General features: G+C 52.8%; 7 protein-coding genes across 10 annotated transcripts; 2 read left to right on the forward strand and 5 right to left on the reverse strand.

Annotated features, from left to right (window-relative positions):
* The first annotated feature begins 25 nt into the window (after positions 1-25).
* Positions 26-3,110, forward strand: PV06_01582 (S-adenosylmethionine decarboxylase proenzyme). The gene is made up of 3 exons (XM_016402190.1): positions 26-393; positions 445-1,001; positions 1,052-3,110. The coding sequence occupies exons 2-3, from the start codon at positions 881-883 to the stop codon at positions 2,443-2,445; spliced, it is 1,515 nt and encodes a 504-aa protein (XP_016266087.1). The 5' UTR covers positions 26-393; positions 445-880; the 3' UTR covers positions 2,446-3,110.
* PV06_01583 lies at positions 2,828-7,849 on the reverse strand. 4 transcript variants are annotated; one of them, XM_016402191.1, is made up of 5 exons: positions 7,573-7,849; positions 7,359-7,510; positions 7,185-7,308; positions 3,256-7,136; positions 2,828-3,203 (listed from the first exon to the last, which is right to left on the reverse strand). In XM_016402191.1, the coding sequence occupies exons 1-5, from the start codon at positions 7,601-7,603 to the stop codon at positions 3,174-3,176; spliced, it is 4,218 nt and encodes a 1,405-aa protein (XP_016266088.1). In that variant the 5' UTR covers positions 7,604-7,849; the 3' UTR covers positions 2,828-3,173. The 4 variants fall into 4 exon arrangements, with proteins under 4 accessions (XP_016266088.1, XP_016266090.1, XP_016266091.1 ...); XM_016402193.1 differs by having other exon boundaries at positions 7,185-7,510; XM_016402194.1 differs by having other exon boundaries at positions 7,359-7,849.
* Positions 7,850-8,071: 222 nt separating this feature from the next.
* On the reverse strand, positions 8,072-10,217 carry PV06_01584 (tubulin alpha chain). The gene is made up of 7 exons (XM_016402195.1): positions 10,053-10,217; positions 9,917-9,957; positions 9,820-9,846; positions 9,686-9,761; positions 9,088-9,618; positions 8,612-9,035; positions 8,072-8,563 (listed from the first exon to the last, which is right to left on the reverse strand). The coding sequence occupies exons 1-7, from the start codon at positions 10,075-10,077 to the stop codon at positions 8,332-8,334; spliced, it is 1,356 nt and encodes a 451-aa protein (XP_016266092.1). The 5' UTR covers positions 10,078-10,217; the 3' UTR covers positions 8,072-8,331.
* Positions 10,218-10,446: 229 nt separating this feature from the next.
* On the forward strand, positions 10,447-12,318 carry PV06_01585 (uncharacterized protein). Its single transcript, XM_016402196.1, has one exon. The coding sequence runs from the start codon at positions 10,469-10,471 to the stop codon at positions 11,189-11,191; it is 723 nt and encodes a 240-aa protein (XP_016266093.1). The 5' UTR covers positions 10,447-10,468; the 3' UTR covers positions 11,192-12,318.
* On the reverse strand, positions 10,477-13,666 carry PV06_01586 (uncharacterized protein). Its single transcript, XM_016402197.1, has one exon. The coding sequence runs from the start codon at positions 13,524-13,526 to the stop codon at positions 11,241-11,243; it is 2,286 nt and encodes a 761-aa protein (XP_016266094.1). The 5' UTR covers positions 13,527-13,666; the 3' UTR covers positions 10,477-11,240.
* Positions 13,667-14,100: 434 nt separating this feature from the next.
* On the reverse strand, positions 14,101-15,555 carry PV06_01587 (uncharacterized protein). Its single transcript, XM_016402198.1, has 4 exons — positions 15,122-15,555; positions 14,743-14,981; positions 14,463-14,656; positions 14,101-14,355 (listed from the first exon to the last, which is right to left on the reverse strand). Exons 1-4 carry the CDS (start codon positions 15,385-15,387, stop codon positions 14,116-14,118), a joined length of 939 nt encoding a protein of 312 aa, XP_016266095.1. The 5' UTR covers positions 15,388-15,555; the 3' UTR covers positions 14,101-14,115.
* Positions 15,556-16,787: 1,232 nt separating this feature from the next.
* Positions 16,788-19,741, reverse strand: PV06_01588 (ribosomal RNA small subunit methyltransferase B). Its single transcript, XM_016402199.1, has one exon. The coding sequence runs from the start codon at positions 19,724-19,726 to the stop codon at positions 17,642-17,644; it is 2,085 nt and encodes a 694-aa protein (XP_016266096.1). The 5' UTR covers positions 19,727-19,741; the 3' UTR covers positions 16,788-17,641.
* Positions 19,742-19,943: the final 202 nt, after the last annotated feature.

Genomic DNA, 19,943 nt, shown 5'->3' on the forward strand with positions numbered 1-19,943 from the left:
CAAACATCCGTCACACACTGTCCGACTCTAGTGCCCAAAACCTCATTGACCGTTCACGCCAACAAGACCATTTCGTGTGTTCAACACTTTCTACACAGAAACATCCAGCTCCTGGATTGATCTAATACCCAATTGCATTTCGAATACCACTGGTATTCTACTACGCTCTATTTCTGTTGCCCTGCAACACCTACCGACCTTGCACACCAGCCAAGCGGTGTGAAAATTTCTGAGGTATTTTCCTCACACACCAAGCTTCACACAGTCGCAGGTCTGGAAAACCCAACCAGTCCAGCCCTGGGTGTCACATTCAGGACATAACGATCAACAAGCTCCTTGTAGCAGCTTCATGAGCCGCAAGGATCTGCTACGCTTCCTGTCCAAGCCTGCAAAGTTGGCCTCCCACTCAAATTCCCGCCGACGCTGTTGCTAACAATGTCTCAGGCCACGATAACACCAATTACTCAAAAACACAATTCCTTCACACCGATCTTGATCGACTATCGAACACTTGCCCGCAAGTGTCCATCGCGCTGCTTATCGGTGCCGTGACCGGTATCGAATTTTGATCAGAAAGAGACGAAAAATACTGCCCACAATTCCGTTCGTGCAGGAAATCTTCTTCCTCCTCACCTCCTTCCGGCCTCCCTAACGACCCCTTTGGAAGGGAATTTAATATCACACCGAGCATTGCTGCTGGCAAAAGCCAGCCTCCATTTTTCCCACAGATTAGTGGGCCTTCTCTTCTCAGGCGGACACCGCATTGTTCGTCTGGGCGGCAGATAGTGCTTCACTGACTCTTGAGATCAGTGTTTCCTGACATCTAGCCTCCTTTCAACCGTTCTCTCCAGTCGACTCCGTCCGTGAGGTCGATAAGGATATGGTACATATTGGGATCCCCCCGCATTATACCACTTCACCATCGAGCTTTAGTCATAGTACATCTTTGACTATCAATCGTGAAGTTGCGCTAGATCTTGATTCTAGCAATGCATTTGAAGGTCAGTCAGGCCTGAACTCGCACGCTACTCATGTACTGATCCTTTTGCAGGCCCTGAAAAGCTTTTAGAAGTATGGTTTAGTCCATCTGCAAATGCTCTCCATCGCTGTTCGGAGCCGCTAGGCCTCAAGGCTGTGCCTGCCGAAATCTGGAAGTCCATGCTTGACCTGGTCAATTGTAAGGTCTTGTCCATCGTCGAATCCGAGGATGTCGATGCCTATCTCCTTTCGGAATCGAGCATGTTCGTCTTTCCACACAAGCTCATTTTGAAAACATGTGGCACTACCACCTTGCTTTGTGGTCTCCCACGTATTCTGGAGATCGCGACTCTCTTCGGTGGCTTTGCACGCTCCACTGCGCCATCTTCGCGTGGCATCGCCGTCGCCGCCGCTCCGTATCGCGTTTTCTACAGCCGCAAGAACTACCTCTTCCCCGATCGACAGCGAGGCCCTCACCGCAGTTGGCGTGACGAGGTCTACGCTCTCGACAAGCTTTTCGTGGGAGGAAGTGCCTACATGATCGGCAAGATGAACGGCGAGCATTGGTACCTCTACTTGACCGAGCCGTATACCATGTTGACGCCACCGGCCAGCCCACAGAGCTTGGACAGTCCGGGCACTGAGACCAAGGTTCTGGACTTGCCGACTTCGCTCACGATCGACCGTGGTTCCAGGGTCTGCGAGGGAGAAGACGAAACTCTGGAGGTGCTCATGACTGATCTGGACGAAGAGAATGCTAAGCAATTCTACCTCGACCATGCGAGTGCGGTCGCAGAAGATCAGTGGAGAGGGTCCCAACAGAGTCAAGATGACCACGTCGACGTCTTCAGCAACGCCTCGTCCGACGCTGATATCTCGATGAAGGAGGAACCCTACCCCGCCGAGCTCACCACCGAAGGCCACGCCCTTGGGACCGTGGTCTCCGAAGCCTGTGGCTTGTCTGACGTTTACCCGTCCCACAAGTACCCGGATGCGCGCGTGGACGCTTACCTGTTCACCCCCTGCGGCTTCTCGGCCAACGGTGTCATCCCGGCACCCCCGGGCGAAAAGGGCACCCACTACTTCACCGTGCACGTCACCCCCGAGCCGATCTGCTCCTACGCCTCGTTCGAGACTAGTGTCCCCGTCGGGCAAAAGGGCCGGGAGACGACCGACATCGTCCAGCACGTGGTGGACATCTTCAAGCCCGGCCGGTTCAGCGTCACCCTCTTCGAGGCCAAGACCAACTACGAGGAACAGAGCTGCGCCGACCAGGACCAGCTCGCCGAGATCAGGATGCTCGAGCGCAAGGTGGCCCGTCGCAACGCCAAGATGGACTCCATCAACGGGTACCGCCGCGTCGACCGCATCGTCCACGACCTCGACGGCTACGATTTGGTCTTTCGTTACTACGAACGTCACGACTGGAAGGGGGGTGCGCCACGCATCGGGGAACGAGTGTTTTGAGTTTTGCCCTGTTTGGGTTCTCCCTTTGGACCTGCCTCTGGAGAATCGCCCGTCGCAGATACGTCGGCCGAGCCTCCTTGAATTTTCGTGTCGATTTTTTGTTCTTGTTTTTTTCGCCAGAGTAGGGTTTGCCTTTATTGACTCCCCGACGAGTAACGAGGCAAACCAATCCGATCCTTAGTGGCCTAGTGATCCTTTTAAAGACTGTACCTAGGTCAATGAAATATGCACGCGCGGTTCTTGTTCAATTGAATACACCATTTCTGTCCGTAGATCTGCCGCCTTGCCTCTCGTGGACGGTCCAAGTGCAGCCGTTTCCCGTCTCCCCCGCCAGAATATCCATCACCTGGTCTTCAACGTCATTCAAGTGAGACGGTGCATGGTCGGACAGTATCTTACGTCGTGCCTGAGATTGCGCAGTCTGTCTCGAACTTTTTCATTTATTTACCAGAGAGGACCGCAGCATCGATTGGCTACAGATCTACTTTTACGGAGGACAAAAAGAGCAGAATATAAATTTCCCCTTCTCAACTCGCTCAATATCACACACTATTCTTTCCGAGCTCCTTGGGACTGGAAGCTGCGAGTCAAGCAAAGGTATAGATATCTAGCTCCTAGCTTTACTCTACGAAACTCCATCTTCTTTTTTAAATGCTAGAAAAGGCTGCTAGAAGACTATTCTAGAAAAAAGCCTTTCCATTCCACCACAACACACTTGCCAATTAGTGTCATGAACGGAATGTCAAGAAATCAGCAGCCTAGTCACTTGTTAGCACTAGTCTCAACCACTCGTTCAAACCAGAAACTCACCTTGTCAATGTTATAATCGAATTTCTCCAGCGCCGCCAGACTTTCTTCGCGTGACCAACCCATTGCCGTTAGTCTTTTAAGGATCGGGTCGTCGTGCTCAGTTCCGGTACTCAGTGCACGACCAGGCTGGGGGCGCTCCGGTTTAGACATCGGCGCCGCCAGGCTAGCTGGGGCTGGTGCGGCGGGCGAGACAGGTGTCGCTTCTGCAGGCTGTTCAGCAGGAAGGGCAGGTTCTTGTCCTGCGGGCTCTGTCGATGGGAACGCTGTGTTGGTGTTCAGCGGTACAAAAAGAGCATCCCAATCATGTGAGCCTCCAGCGTTGCGCCCAGTCTCGGGCCCACCAGATGAACCATTCGAAAGTGAGAAATTGTGCACCCCTCCTTGAGATGCACCATTTGTCGTCACAGAGTCATATGTGCTTGTCTGAGGAAGGGCCGATGACCTTGACTGCGGTGGTGAGTCAAACGTGGGATCGAAGTCGGCTGCGGTCTTGGAAGCGATGAAAGAACCAGCGTCCTCGTCTTCATCGTTGTCGTCCTCCACCGGCGCTGCACCTACGCCAGAGAAAGCACTGTCAAAATCAAAAGGTGCAGCTACAGTGGGTGGGGGTGCAGATGCCTTCAAGTCTGAGGGACTTCTGGGATGAGCTTCAGGACCGTAGGCCGGGGGTTCGCCAGACGGAAGCGGACCGGGGTTGCTGGCGCCGCCTTCAGTAGGGGGTGACAAGGTGGGATCCTGCCTCTCCGGCAATAAGCCCTTGAATTCGGGAGGGAAATGTGAAGGGTCATCATGGGGAACGACATCGCCATACGTTGGGGGTGATTTTTGCTGATCAGGCGACGGGAGTGAGCTTGATGTTGATGCTGCTCCTTGCAAGGGAGGCCGAAGGGCGTCCTCTCCTGGTGCAATTTCGGGCTGTTTGCCAGCCTTGATGTCGCCGCTACTGGGAGCGTCTTTGGGAGGGGATTTGGCGGTGAAGTCATCCTCGAATTTCATGGGTGTTTCGTCACTGTAGTCACTACTGTCATCATCTTGACCCAGTTCTTCTATGTCCGGGAACTCCTTGCCAGCGCTGTCAACAGCACCGTTGGCCGCCGGAGGCTGTTGCATATTAGCGAATGCTGAATCGAAATCGGCCGCCTTTTGCGAAGCCGTTCGCGCATGGGCAGGCCCGCCAAAGTAATCATCAAATCCCTGTTCGGGGGATTTGGGAGCGTCCCCTTTGTTTGCTTCCGCAGCTGCTGTCTCGTCCCCAGAGCCACTCGCAGCAACAGCAGCAGCAGTAGTAACAGCGGCGCCGGTTCCGAGAGCAGCGGCGGCAAGTCCAGCTCCAGGAGTCGCATCATGTGAGCTTACACCTTCAGCAGGAGTATCTGATCGAGAGGTTGAAGGGAAAGCGCCAGGAATGCCGACTAAGCCTGAGGATGGCTTTCCAAAAGCGTTTTCAGCCGAGTCACTCGATGAGGGCTGAGGGAGCGTTTGCCGTACTGATTCTTGTTCTGCATCCGGTGCTGCGGCGGTGAACGGATCGTCATGCGATTCTGGGATGCCAGATGGGCTCGAGGTAGAGGTCGTCGGTGTCAGCGCGCGAGGTGTCTCGGCAGGACTAAGTCGGCTCGTTGGTGGTGCTACCTTCACTGAAGAGCTAACAGAGTCTTCTCGTTCCAGTTGTCTTCGAAAAGGAAGAGCAGCAGATGTCAGCTGTCGCGACTGAGGCGGCGATGGCGCTTCCTCTGGCTCACGATATGGCGTTGATTCTGCTGTTTCGTTTGGCTGAGTAATCGTCGAATTAGGAGGAGGCGAGGAACTAGAGAAGGAGACGGCGGGTGCAGGCGCCGCGGCCGCACCGAATGATGGACCGAATATACTATCAAAAGCATTCTGGGTATTGTCTTTCGGTTGTTCTTCAGCAATTGGCGGAGAGAAGCTAGTTTCGGTGGTTCGTCTGAAGAACGGATTGGAACTCGTCGAAGGGGCTGGGCTTGCGACAGAAGGAGGGCTTTTGACGGTCGGAACAGGAACGCTACGCGCCTCCTCCAATTCTTTCTTCGAAGCCTCGACCTGTCGTGCGGATTCTTCGGCTTCTCTCTGGGCATCCTCTACTTCTTTTTGAGCAGCTGCGATTTCAGCTTTAATTCGGTCTCGTTCTGTCTCGTTAGTCGCCAGTTGTTTCTTATTGATGGCAACCAACCCTTTTGTTTGCCGTGCCTCGGACTTGAGCTTGTCTAGCTGTGGTTTCAATTGGTCGACTTCTTGATTGGTCTGTCGAATTCGCTCTTTGAGAGCTAGATTCTCGCGTTGGTCAGATTCTAGCTGTGCACGTAGTTGTTGATGCTGCGTTGAAAGATCCTGGTGTGTGCCATCTATCATTGCCATGTCTTGTTGCAGCCGCTTGATCTCGGTCCTGTTAGCGGTCAATTGTTCTCTGAGCACCTTCACCTCTTGCACTTCCTTCTCGTACAAGGACCTCAATTGAGCGAGGCGACCTTCAAAGGCTCTTTTTTGTGCAGTAGTTGTTGAAAGCTCCTGCTCCGTTTGCTTCCTGGTGCCTTGAACCTCGGTCATCTGCTTCGATAAAGTGCTGACTTGATTTGACAGATTCCCTAGCTCGCTTGTCTCACTTGTGAGCTTCGAGCTGACCTCTGGATCTGCGTCTCCAAGAAGATCATCATTTGACATAGGAGGTGATTTTGCTTGTGGGGCAGGAGAACCTGTCGACTGGGGGATAATACTCTGTCCAAATGAGCTGGAAGGAATGAACGGTTTAAATGTTGTTGATGTGTGCTGGGGAGAAAGACCTGCAGCAAAGCTTGGAGGGTTGGCAAAGGGGCCAGCATCAGTGCCGCCTGTAGACTGGGCAACTTGAGGTGGTGCAGTTGCAGGAGCGGTTGGCGCAGGCCCAAATGCATCGAGACCGAAGAGATCGTCAGCGGCGGATCGAGGTTTGGTGACTGGAGCATTCTCAAAAGATGGCGCTGTCGGTTGAGGCGGAGGTGCTTGTTGCTTCCGCATGCTCGGTGGAATGAGAGCTGGAGGCAAAGTTTGGGGCAAGTTGCCTCGGCCATCTTTCGTAGCCCGCTGCTGACGTATCAAGTACATTGCAACGGCGAATTCATCTTTGTTCAGTCGACCCTCAGAATTGACATCTGCCAGGTCCCAGATCTGTGCAAGGATCTCTTCGGGGAGCCGGGCATTCCCAAAGAACTCCACGGCCTGTTCGCCGTTGATATAACCCGAGCCTTGACGGTCAATGCTCGCAAAAATCGTATCGAAGCGGGCTTTGTCAGTAGGCGTGATTGCCCAGACTTCACCCGTGGATTGTGCAGATAGTGGTGTGCTGACCTGTTGCCGAGTAATAGGACTTTGTGGTCGTGCATTAAACGCAGGAATCTGGGGAGGTACACCTTGCATTGCACTCGAACCTGGACGTGAACCACTTCCCATCCGCACGGGTGTTCGGCGGCTGGCGGCTTCATAGAGGCCGGATGGCAAGGTGTTGGGAACACCTCGCATTTGGCCAGACTTGTAGGATGTCAGGAGATGCATTGCAATGACGAACTCCGTGACATCCAGGGTCCCTCGTCCCTGCGTGTCGGATAACGCCCAGATTCTCCCAAGCACATCGTTTGGCAATCTCGCTCTTTCAAATATCTGTTTGGCAATCACGCCTGAAAGGAAGCCGTTCTCTGCACCGGACTTTTCAAATAACGACGAATATTCCGCGACCTTGTCGGGACCCAAGGCTGGGACACGGATTGGATGAACCGCGGGAGTAGGACTCGCTGGTGTTCCGGTTGACTGCTGAGGAATAGGTTGCGGTGGTAACGGTGCCGGCTGTGGTTGTTCGTTTGCGGCGTTGTCGAATCGAGGCAAAGGAGCCGCTGGGAAATGTTAGCCCACGCCGGTACTCGAATACGCAGTGTTCATACATTGTGGTGCCAGCTGTGCAGATGGTGCTCTGCCAGCTTGTGCATGTCCGATCAATCGCAAAGCAACTCCAAAGCCTGCTGGCGTCAAGAAGCCTCGATTTTCCGTGTCGGCAATTTGCCAGATCTGCCTCTCGTCAGTGGCAGCTCTCGTCCTCATATGCGATGCATCCTGACCTGTCCAAGCACGTCTGCGGGGAGCTTTGTACGCTCAAAGAACTTAACAGCCACATCCCCAGACACGGCTCCGAAGCCATCAGGGTCGGCGTCTTTCAGGAGTTGTCCGTAGACTCGTTTCTCTTCGGCATTGAGGTTCAGGCTTGGATGGCCTGGGGATCAATTGTCAACTCGACATGAACAGAGCAACTTGGTGCGGCGACAAAAGACGAACCTGAAGCAGACGATCCTATGCTCTCCGCCATGGCCGATGCAGACGTGGAAAGTCGCGGTTGCGACGGATTAACCGGGTAAGACTAGAAGATGCGCGCAAACTAAGACGGCATGGAAGGGAGAGTGAAGACTTGTTGAGGACTGTGCAAGATCGAGATAAAGAATCGCACAAAGCAATCTAGAGAACGTCAGAAGAAGAAGCCTGTCGGCTCTTGATGGTTCTCGCGCATCAAAGAAATGGCTGGAGAATTGGTGTGGTGTAGTGTAGTGTAGTGTAGGCACGGAGTAATAATAATCTAGGTAAGTAATAGGTACCTAGACTTGAGGCAGCCGGGGAGCGCGATGACGAACGAGCGACGAGTTGCTGCCAAGATGAAGAAGCTCCAGTGGAGTATCCGGGACATCGACCAAGTCATTGCCGAGTTACAACAAAGTACAACAACACGTTCTGTACGAGTACAGTACATCAGTCGAATCCCAAGTTAAATGTCCTCATACGGAGCAGTTATTAGACACAATGGGCAATGTCGACAGATTAATCTCACCACCCTATTCCCTAGATACGGGCAAAGGATGTTCATTGACAATCTGGGTAGGTATTCAAGTTCCAATTATGTTCGTCTCACAGAGACCTTCTGTCTTCAAGGGTGTGATCAAGTAGTACTAAGAAAATAATCACGGCTCCTGCACTCCTTGCGATGCTCAACCAAGAGCTTGATAATGGTGACTAAACAGTACGAAGAGACAATCAATGGCGGAACTAATGTTCGAGGAGCTCCGATCCTTCTCCTTCTTCAATCGAGTCGCTGGCGACCTCTTCGTAGTCCCTCTCGAGTGCAGCAAGATCCTCACGAGCCTCGGAGAATTCACCTTCCTCCATACCCTCGCCAACATACCAGTGCACAAAGGCGCGTTTGGAGTACATCAAGTCGAACTTGTGGGACAGAGCAGACCAGGCCTCGGCAATGGCCGTTGTGTTGGACAGCATGCACCTGTATCTGTTAGCCATGTTTTCAAGAGTGAAGATGACTTTGACTTACACTGCACGATTGACTTTAGCGAGGTCCCCATTTGGCACCATCTGAGGTGGCTGGTAGCAGATTCCAATCTTAAATCCTGTTGGGCACCAATCCACGAACTGGATGGTGCGCTTTGTCTTCAGGGTAGCGACAGCTTGATGGACGTCGTTTGGAACCACATCGCCTCGGTACAGCAAGCAAGTCGCCATGTATTTGCCGTTGCGGGGATCACACTTGACCATCTGGTTGTTGGGCTCGAAGCAAGACATGGAGATCTCTTGAACCGAGTTAGCCTCGTGCTGAGCCTTTGCAGCAGAGATGACTGGGGCATAGGCCACCAGTGGGAAGTGGATGCGAGGGTAGGGGACGAGGTTCGTTTGGAACTCTGCCAAATCGACGTTCAGGGAGCCATCAAATCGAAGGGAGGCGGTGATGGAAGAAACGACTGTAGAAAAGAGTTAGCTTGAGTACTACATCTTAGACTTCAACAATCCAACCTTGAGCAATCAGTCTGTTCAAGTTCTCTAGGTTGGGGCGTTCAATTCCCAGGTTACGTCGGCAGATGTCGTAGATGGCCTCATTGTCGACCATGAAACTGCAGTCCGAGTGCTCCAAAGTGGTGTGGGTGGTCAAAATCGAATTGTACGGCTCCACGACGGAGGTAGCGACCTGGGGTGCGGGATACACGCAGAATTCGAGTTTGCACTTCTTGCCGTAGTCGACCGAGAGGCGCTCCATGAGCAAGGCACCAAAGCCAGAGCCGGTGCCACCGCCGAAGGAGTGGAAGACAAGGAAGCCCTGCAGGCCACTGCAGTTGTCTGCGACGCGGCGGACCTTGTCGAGGACCTGGTCAATGAGCTCCTTGCCGACGGTGTAGTGGCCACGAGCATAGTTGTTGGAAGCATCCTCTTTTCCTGTAATCATCTGTTCTGGGTGGAAAAGGCTTCGGTACGCGCCAGTGCGGACTTCATCAACGACATTGGGCTCGAGATCGCAGTAGATGGTTCGGGGGACATATTTGCCGTTGCCTGCACCATTTGTCATTATCAGCATTCAAGGGTCCGACGGAGCCATCTCTTTTGGTCGAAATCGTACCTGTCTCGGAGAAGAAAGTGCTGAATCCCTGGTCGGGGTCGGCGGCTTTTCGTTCTTCAGTGAGGTATCCATCCGGCTGGAAGATTCAGAGTCAGTCCATGGGCAAAGCCGCGAGTTGGATTTCCGAGGCTCACCTGAATTCCGTGTTCCAGGCAGTAAAGCTGCAGTTGTCAGGATTGTCAGTGGTCCTACAAAGAAAGAAATAGACTGAGAAACAAAGTGCAGTCATACCTCCCAGCACGAGTTGGCGATTTGACAGCCAGCCTGGCCGACTGCGCAGACGCAAAGGTTAGCTCAATTTTCCTGCAGAAGGGGGTTGGCCAGGGGGGGCTGCCAAAGGGTTCAGTGGACGCGTATCACGACGTACCGTTCAAACTGATAACTTCTCTCATGATGGCGGTGGGTTGACGTGAGACAAATACAGAAGGAGGATGGAACGGAGAACGAACAATTTGCAAAACCCAGCAACGGATGAAGGACAAAGGGGATGAACTGATGAATGGATTGTTGATTGCTGGCTGTGGTTGTGGGGGTTTGTGGTTTGGCGGTCGATCGTTAATTGTTGACAAGTGCGCGCGCCGTCGTTCCCTCACCGCCTGTCTCCTGAACTGCTCTGGCCAATCATAAATTTCCCTCTGAAAAGACGTGTCAGACCAATCACGTGTGTCGCCTTCAGCTCATACGGCGGAGCAAAGAACGATGGAGGACAAAAATGGCGCTCAATGAACCTCAAACCACAAACATTACATCTCCATTTGCCAACGAATTCAGCCATTGAAGTGGATGACAAACGATATGAATTCAATATCTTTGATGTTCCTCGTACTGCTTACATACAGTCAAATCGTCCATTCAAATGTCGAGAAGGTCATCTTCACATCCTCTTTGGCAGAGCCATATCCTACAGACGCCAGCTTCGACAATCTCCTCCTCGTCCCACTCTCTGAGGAACACCCTACGCTCAGGACTCAGCTCAATGTAAGCTTCCCAAACAGTTCGTCCCCAAACGGACAGGCGCATTGGTTTTTCCTGGAAAGTCTGCGCCCACACCAGCGCTACGAAGTTCGCATATGCTGGGCAGCCACCCAACCGACAGAGTTCTCACTTGCTACCTTCCAAGTTGATGCCGTGCTTTCGGATAGCAGCCTCCTCTCATCAGTGAGCGAATATGCCTATGCACGCCATGCGAAGCTCGGTACCGGAGACATCGAGGCACTCCAACGGCGCAAGACCGCTGTTCGGCCCGATACAACCCTCCTGTTCCTCCGAATTCTTGCCGCTGCAGACTATTACAGTCCGAATGACACATTGATGATGGCAGCACCGCCCGTGGCAGTCGACGTTATTTTAGATCGCTATATCTTCAACGTGTTCCCCAAGTCTCTCATACCCACGGCACTTTATCTGGTGTTGATAGCGGGCTGTGCGTGGTTTGTCTCGGGATGGGTGTCAAGGGTGTGCACAGCTCCATCTAATGAGCCTCCCACATCCAAAAAGTCGCAGTAGATGCGCCTAGCATTATGACGAGGATGCAGTTGCTGTTTAGAAATATTGGTCAAGGCCCTGGCATTGCGAATGGGTCTTGTAGCTGATCAAATTCGGTCATCAACGAGAAAAGCGGAAACTCTTCTGCATAAGATGGCAGACTCGGCACTCCCGATCCGTCAGGCGAGAGGCCATCCGTCTCGAGCATCTGAGGAAAATCTTGTCGGGGAAGCATCTGTACTTGGTCCCCTCCATCCTCACCGTTGTAAGCCAATGCTCCAGACGTGGTGAGCACCGGTCCCCGGCTTTCAGGAGGCATGTCGAAACGCAATTGCCACGGCGGCGGCGCATCTTCGAGCTGCTCGGTGGCGTCGAAATCCCCCAGACCATTACTCTGGTTCACCAATGGTGCCTTTACAGTGTCAACGGGCGTCTGGTCTCCCGTCGTCGACCCCGTTGACTTTGCCCCGCTGCCCTTGTTGATAGGATCGCCGAAGATGTTGTGGATGTCCTGCCGTCGCTTCTGCATTTGGACCTGGTCACGCCGCTTGATGTGTTCCAGGGCAGCGAGGTGAAGATTCTTGGTGATCTCATCGTGTCGTCGAGCGGACAGATCATCTTTGGCCGCCATGGCCAGGATGGATTCTGCTTGGACAATGCTACTCAGCAAGGGGAAGGACTTGTCAAAGTCGCCAAAGATTGCGAACCCGATCACCATGGCGGCGATGAAGACGCTGTTGGTGACCATGAAGAGCCTTTTCGGCACGCCAGGGATGTGGACCAGGTCGGTCGCGATCTCGACACTCCTGAGTGCAGCGTCTATGCAGGCCTCGCTCAGGGTCATGGTGACGGAGTTACCGGCCGTGTTGTCTTCGTCCTGCCGTCCTTTGATCTTGGAAGAGACCTTGAAGATCAAGAAAGGCCTGGTTAACAGGATTATAGACCAATAGTACTCGCATTTGAGATGGGCAATGCCTATTGTTTGCCGCAGCGTCGGTGCCGTCGTACCTGCCTTCTGGTCCAGACTGTCGGCTTGCAAGCCTGCGGGCAATTGCATCGTCCAGTCTCGATACTGCCTGGATATACTTTCCACGAGCTGCACAGAGACCTCTCGGCGGCAATACACCTCGTTTAGTATCCTTTCAAAGATGAAACAAATCCTCAATGTCGCCGACGTGTTCCGACCGTTCATCTGTATGCCTTCGTAGTCCCGCGTAGACCTGTTCCACGACACGCTCCCGCCGTCGACCTCCGACGTCGCCGGTGGCCGACCCAGCGAACCGCTCATGTAGAGGTCCAGCACGCGCAGACTCTTCCACACCCTTTCCCGGGCCAGCCGCTCCCGGGGCTCAAACAGGTTGGAGATGTCGCTCCGGTGCAGGCCCAGCGCGTACGCCGCCCTCACCGCGATGCCCAGCAGCATGAAGGCGCCGTTGCGGCGGGTGGCCGAGAGCATGTAGAAGGTGATGAGGGCGTAGGCCTGGATGGTCAGGACGCTCGGGTCCTCGAGGAAGCTGGAGACGCCGATCTCGCGGCCGCGCGTGAAGTAGAACTCGGCCTGGTCCAGGTCGCCGGCGTTGCGGCACACCGCGCCGATGGCCATGACCAGGTAGTAGATCGAGCTGTTGAAGTCGGCGTCGGCCGTCGAGTCCTGCGTCCAGGCGACCAGGTGCTCCGTGATCTCGTCCGGGTCGAACAGGTCGATCACGCCGCTCGAGGCCAGCAGGTAGTGCTTCAGCAGGTCCCTCGCCTCCGCCTCGGTCGGCTTGGGGTGTTGAGTCTGCAGCGGCGACGGGATCTGGTGCGGCGGGATGACCTCGCACATGGCGTGACGGAGGGGGTCCGACGTGAGGCCACATTCTCCTATTTCCGCCTTGACGAGGCGGCGGATGTTTTGGACAAAGGCCAGGTTGCTCGAGTCTCCCACGAAGATGAACTTGCCCCGGCCGTCGCGGAGGAGCCGGGCGAGTTTGGGCACGGGGGCCCTCGAGATCAACCCGTCCTCCTGGTCCCGGTCGTACTGCGGTGACTTGGGGGCACTCCTGGACCCCGAGAGCGTCAACAGCGATTCGATGGCGATTTCGGCGTCGTTGGAGTCAGTCAGGGCGTCCTTGAGTGTCATCGGGTGCGAGGAGGACGACGGCGGTTGCGGCTGCGTGGGCCTTTCCTTGCTGCCGCGAACCGCCGAGCCTCTCTTGGAGAAGGCCTCTGTGAAGACACACTCTGGTTCTCTACCACGTCGCTTGCACAACAGGCACGGGTATTGGCCGTCGCATTTTTCCTTTCGTCGTTTGCACGTGTCGCACGCGCGGGCGACCCGTTTCCGATCCTCGTCCTTGACCCGGGGTCGAGGCATCAGTTTCCCACTAAATAAAACTTCGCTTGAATCTGTGACGTGACGGTATGAGTTTCCCCAGATACACCTGATAGCCGAAGGATCCAATGGATACACGATCGAATCGGATATGGCACCGTGGGAACATGAATTTGTTGCGTGGAGTTTGGGAAGTTTGGGAAAGCTGGAGTTCGTCGTCGGAAGTGGGCGATTAAAAGGTCCCAGACTTTCCGGGGGAATTGACACGCACAAATACGAGATTTACAGTACAGTACGAGCTCGAACGAGTACAATCACTGGGACTTGGACTGATACGGTACGGTACATTACAGACTAGAGACATGCACCGAGTCAGGTAAGTGAGCCGAGTTCGCCGAGCCGGATAAATTCCCCAACGCACCAATGAGAAATGTGCTGACATGAAATAGCCGAGGTGGAAAGCCGGTGCCCAGTATCCGTACATTTACATGTGAATGAGTTGAATTACACTTCTCAGAGTACTCCCCAAGTCAGAGACTTCAGAGTCAAGGCTCACGACAACGTAGAATTCGCTATAGGTGTACTCCGTACAAAATGGGTCCAATAAGCAAAATATCCTTCAACCAAGCACTCAGTACTGTGGTTGTCCCACGGTCGACAGTCCATTTTCCGGTCCAGATTCTCCCTTGGAGTCAATGGGCGCCATCAAAATGTCATACTTCAATTCAAAATTGGCCTGAGAGTCACCCTTTCGAGGGACAAATTCCACAATCAAAGAATCCTTGACGGCAAACACCGAATCGTCGTCGAGGTATTTGCTGTCCTTGTCGAAGATTTGAGTCGTGATGGGTTTGTATCCTTGGATGAGGACCTGTTGTTTTAGAAGACCACAGTCAGCACTCGCGATTTGAGGGTCAGGCGGAAAAGGAGATTCTTTTTTTATTTTGGGCATGATCCAATCCGGTTTTCCCGACTTACAATCAGATGAATATGTGCTGGACGGTACGGGTGCCTGTCTAGCAATTGCAACAACTTGCCGGCTGGTCCGTCGTAGGGGATAGGATATGGGGTCGGTCGCAGACAATAAAACGCATATTCGCCGTTCTCATCGGTGACGAACTTCCCACGGAGGTTGCTGTCGACTTGATTGTCGTCTTGTTGTTCGTACAGACCTGTTACAACAGCCAAAAGGTCAGAAGGTAGGTTACTCGGAAGGAGGAGGTATTGTCACTCCTGTACGGGTATAGATAAGTCATACCGTTTGTGGAGGCTTCCCAGACATCAATCGTGGCGTTGGCCAAAGGTTTCTTTGTCTTCGCATCCATCACTTTACCGTACATGTATACGACGGTGGCATCTTTGGGGGTGTTGAATGAAATCGTGGCCCCCTTCTCCCGGATGGGGTGGTCATGTCTGAAGAATGGTCCGAGAATGGCACTCTGGGTGGCCACGTCGGTGGCCTCGGAAGCCTTTTTGTATGTGATTTCGTCCACGAGGCTGTGGTAGGTCAGGGTTAGCAATGAAGCACGGGAAAAAAAAAGAAAAAGAAAGTTGAAGAAACATATCGTGTGTCAAGAATGGACTCCACGGCATGGGGTTTTCAACAATGGTGTAGAAAGAGAGAGAGAGAGGCGTACGATTCTAAACCCACGACATCGCACACCAGTTGACCTTCATTTCGCTTCTCGTTGCTCATCTGGCCAGCCCAATTCATCAACTGCACACCCTCCATCCACTCGTCCACCGTCAACTCGACCTCCCGGGCAAAGTCGTGTAGATGTCTGGTCAAACTCGTCATGACCTCGCGCATTCGCGGAGAAGTCTTGGGACCCATGGCGTCGATGACATGTTGAGTGAAGTTGGGATCGAAGCGCGCCGCGTTTGACTTGGTCGTGCCGTTCATGTTGATGATTGTTCGAACAGAGATACTATTATGATAGTGACGTGGGCTTCGTGTGCCTGGACAGAACGGAGAGGGGGGGGATTCAAAGGCTCGGGAAAGACGGATACTTGTGAATTATGGTACTTGTGAGAAATCTTTTGGCTGCGGAGATGGGATTTGCCAGCCTTCATATATGGATCAGCTCCCCGACTTGTGCCTTGCGCGGCTTTTATCTCTGCTTGGAACAATGCGGGTTGGATGGGAACACCCTTTTTTCGATCTCTTGACTTACTCCGTACAGTAACAAACCATTCACAGGACCATTTTGTTTTCTATTACCCCGCCCCGAAACTCTCCTGCATCGGATCGTGTCAGCCCAGACCCGCAATAATACGCCCGATCAAGTTAGTCCGATCACGTGTGGGCTCTTCTCCGTCGGAACCAACGCGTAGTAATGCGGAATGAGTTGGGCAGGATTCGTTGCGAAGTGCATCGGGGCCCATCCCTAACCTACCCTTCGGAACAACTGGAAGAGGGATATATTTCTAAACCACATATCCTCATATGATCACTGTTGGAACGTTATTTTACACGCTCGAACAAAAAGAAAACAAAATCCCTACAGTCGTATGGTGGGTGGCCTGACATGCGAAGAGAAACCCCGGGTGAAAGCCGAGTTTTGATAAACTAGTTCAGTAAAGTACAGTAAGGTGGTCGGCCCGCGACCCAACAACATGGAAACTTGCTACGTTCCGCCCGTCGTCGTGGGATATGTGAGTGGCCTTGCTAAATTCATTACAACGCACTTGGAGATTGTTGGAAAACGCCTTCTCCAGATACTAACGGTGTCTCCCGCCTCGTCAGCTTCATTACCTTGTTAATCATTGGTGGTCAAGACGACTTGAACAAAATGACTGCAAGGCTTCGTTGGTCTTTTCAACAGCAGGTTGTCCAACCTTGTGGTACTCCCCGTACAACTGCAAGCAAAATCATTTTAGTTGCCACTCAGCCAGTGCTCGAAGGGGAACACCAACCGCCCGCAAGATGCATCTGGCCGTTGTGTGTTGCCCATCTATGCCTGCATGCCTACCTAGGGCAAGCAATTAAAAGGACGAAACCCATTGAGTTGCTCGTCGTATTGTTACGCAAGTGTTCAAGACATGTCCGACATTCCTGGACATATCCGTACAACGACATCCAATCCATCTAGCCAGGTGCATGTAGCACATTCCAATCGTTGGGCTTGCATGATTTCGCTCTCGCCCGCTCTCTGGAATGCCCACTGTGATGCTGTCCTCTTCTGCGATGAATCAATCTGTACGACTGTGCAGCTGCAAGATTTCTGTCATTCTCTTCTTCGTATACAGAAGTAGCTCGGCTAGCTGATTAAGAACATGCCTTGACCGTCCGAAAAGCAAAGGTCACATCGAGACCACATTGAATTCTGTCTGTATCTAGTACTCCCCTAGGGACGCAATCTCGAATTGCAATTCTTAATGCCTCCAAAGACGCCGGTAAAGAAAACAGTAACGACCTCGACCTCACCATTATCATCTCCCTCGTCCATGGTTCCATGGTCTTGTCCAGTTTCTCAGACTTCACCATCACCATGGCCGTCGTCACTATCACCACCTCAAAGACCACCTCGACCGAAAACTTCTTTACCAAATTTACGTCCTACCATCATTCTATCCCCCAATAACACATTATTCACGACGCACCTTTCTTCTTCTCCAACTTATGTGCCTTCTCGGACGCGGTCGCAAATTTCGTCGAAAGACAAGGAATTGTGTCCTGACGAAATGAGAACCCCAGTATCTTCTCCAGCAGGTAGCGCCAACCGTGTCAATGTGGACATCGAAGACATCAAAGACATCGAAAAGGGAGAGAGCGAGATTGATCGAATCTTTCGCATTCACAACCACCACAAAGACTCGCATCAGACTCAACGATCACCATCCAGTCGGCGGTCACTCAGTCGGTCACAGAAAAGACCGGTGCTGCAGCAGTATCGGCGGGTCCTGCACATGTTGGCTGTCTTCGGTCTGGTCATTTTAGCCGCGGCGGCAGTCGTAAGTGGTATCATTTGGAGGTTGAGTCGTCGTAAGCACTTTTCATTTTTTTCACTTCTCAATCTCCCTTCTGCCTTTGTTCTCTGTGGGATGAAAAAGACCATCTCTGATATGTAAAGTGTGATGTGATAGTACAATCATGATCGTAAAATTCAAGATTGGCCAGGCCGCCGAAAAGAATACTGATTATTGCATTTTCGTTTCTATTTCCCATGCTTCTTCCCTCCGGCTTTCTTCTTTGACCCTGACTTGCTTTGACTTGCATCCTTGGTCTCGGTTCGATTCTTTCGATCCGCTGCTTTTGGGTCAAGACCACGAGCTTTGAGCCACTTCTTCTCGGCCTGTGCAATGTACTTTTGATCTTCCTCATCGTCGAAGCCGCCGAAACCGTCATCCGCTGCATCCTCTGCAGTCTCTCCGTCAGTGTCTGACTTATCCTTGTGGCCATTGACCATCGACGTATTGGCCTCGGCTTCGCCCGACCCATTCGCTTGACCGGCATTCTTCGGGGTTGGGCCCGTCTTCTTCAGCTTGCAGACAAAGAAGCCGTCGACGTTTTCGCGATGCGGGAAATATCTCCTTGTCAAAGGCATCTTGTCGTCGAATTTCTTGTTCATGTAGGTCTTGAAACCTTCCGATCCGAAATTGCCAAGACCAGTGTCGACAATCTTTACGTTCGGTCGCTTGCGTAGCACGTACTGAACCACACCTTCATTCTCCTCAACAGTCACCGAGCAGGTCGAGTATACGATGTACCCGCCAGTCTTGCTTTTGTGGTCGACCGAGTCGATGGCGGCAAGAAGCAGTTGCTTCTGCATGTGAGGTAGGGCTAGGAAGTCGCGCTCATTCTTCGACGTCTTGACGCTTGGATCTTTGCCGATGACACCAGTACCAGAGCATGGCGCATCGAGTAGAATCCGATCAAAGCCGCCTAGAATCTTGGGAAAGGCTTTCTGCGCATCGTAGTTGCAGACAACCACGTTTTTGCACCCAAGACGGTGAACATTACCAATCAGACCCTTTGCACGTTGTCGATTGGCATCGTTGGCGAAGACAGCTCCCGTGTTTCGCATCAGCGCTGAAATATATGTAGTCTTGCCGCCAGGCGCTGCGGCCATGTCAAGGACGCGCTCGTTCGGTTGGGGAGCTAGTGCCATGACGGGCAGGAAGGAAGAAGCGGCTTGGAGAATGTAGTGACCAGCCAAATATTCTGGAGTGGCACCCAGTGGGACAGGAGATTCGAAAACCTGTAAGCCTACTTTTGACCATTTACCCACTGGCTCCAACACAACACCTCTGTTGATCAGAGCTTGGGCGAGAGTGCGGCGATTAGTACGTAGTGTGTTGGTCCTCAGCACAACAGGACGCGGCGTTTCGTTTGCCTCGAAGAATGCAAAGGCCTCTGCAGGGGTGAACAGCGCAAACAGTTTCTCGGCAAGGTACGGAGTGTAGCCATAGTACGTGCAGATATCGGACAGCAGCTGCTCGGTATAATCCGTTCTCGACTTTGTCTTGTCTGCGAGCGCGGAAAAGTTGCCCAGAACTCGAATAGTTTCAGTCATACGAGTGCGGACGACAGCCAGGTCTGGTGCCAGCCCTTGCGCGGCCACAGAATCCAAGACTCCTTCATCTTTGGCAATATTGGTCTGTAAAGCTGCGTCTTCCAACTCTTGTTGTGCTTCTGCCTCGACCTGAGCTTGCTCTTGGTCTAGTTTCCGGGAGAGTCCCTCGATGTTTGCAGCCGTGAGCTGGGCCTCGGCGTCGGACTCGTCTTCGTCTTCGGAGAACATGCGTCGTGGTTGCTCGTCCGGGTCTGAATCGAAGACGGAGTCATCAGATGATCCGCCTTCAAGTTCTGCCTGTGCAATCTCATCGTCGTCCAAGTCAGAAAGAGAAGCCTCGTCCAGTGGCACTCCGAATGCTGCATTTCCATCATTGTCATTGTGCTCTTCTACCTCTTCAGCCTGTTCGTCGTCCTGGCTCTCGACTGCTAGGAAGGGAAACTTGGGAGGAACCGTAATCTGCGCATCTTTGTTGACCAGCTTTTTCTTCTGCTTTTGTTTTTTCCCGTCCGACTTTTTGCTCTCTTGTATGTCACCACTCTCTTGGTCACCTCTGAGGGCCCGGTCGAGGCGGACCAATTTCTTTACATCAGTCTCTCCGGATCTGCGTCTCTTCTTTACTGGTTCTTGGGAAGTCTCGCTGTTGGGTTTCCGCTTCAGGTTTAAACCCAGTTCTTCGAGGGTTGCAGGAGGGCCCTGTTTCTTGAAACGACGTCCGACACCCATGGTAATAGCCAAAAGATTGCAATGGGAGAGTGTTATTTATTATGGCGCTGAGTCTTATGAAAGTCCAAAAAATTGTCGACTTGCAGCACCCGAAATGGTTAGTGCATCGAGTCGGCAACAAAAAAATTCCAAGTGCTTAAAAAAGTTTCCCCGCAGGAAGGTCAAACGCACCTAAGGATACGAGTACGAGTACGACTAACGCATTGATACGGAGGAC

The sequence above is a fragment of the Exophiala oligosperma genome (assembly GCF_000835515.1).
Source record: "Exophiala oligosperma strain CBS 72588 unplaced genomic scaffold supercont1.2, whole genome shotgun sequence".
In the NCBI taxonomy this organism is placed as follows: domain Eukaryota; kingdom Fungi; phylum Ascomycota; class Eurotiomycetes; order Chaetothyriales; family Herpotrichiellaceae; genus Exophiala; species Exophiala oligosperma.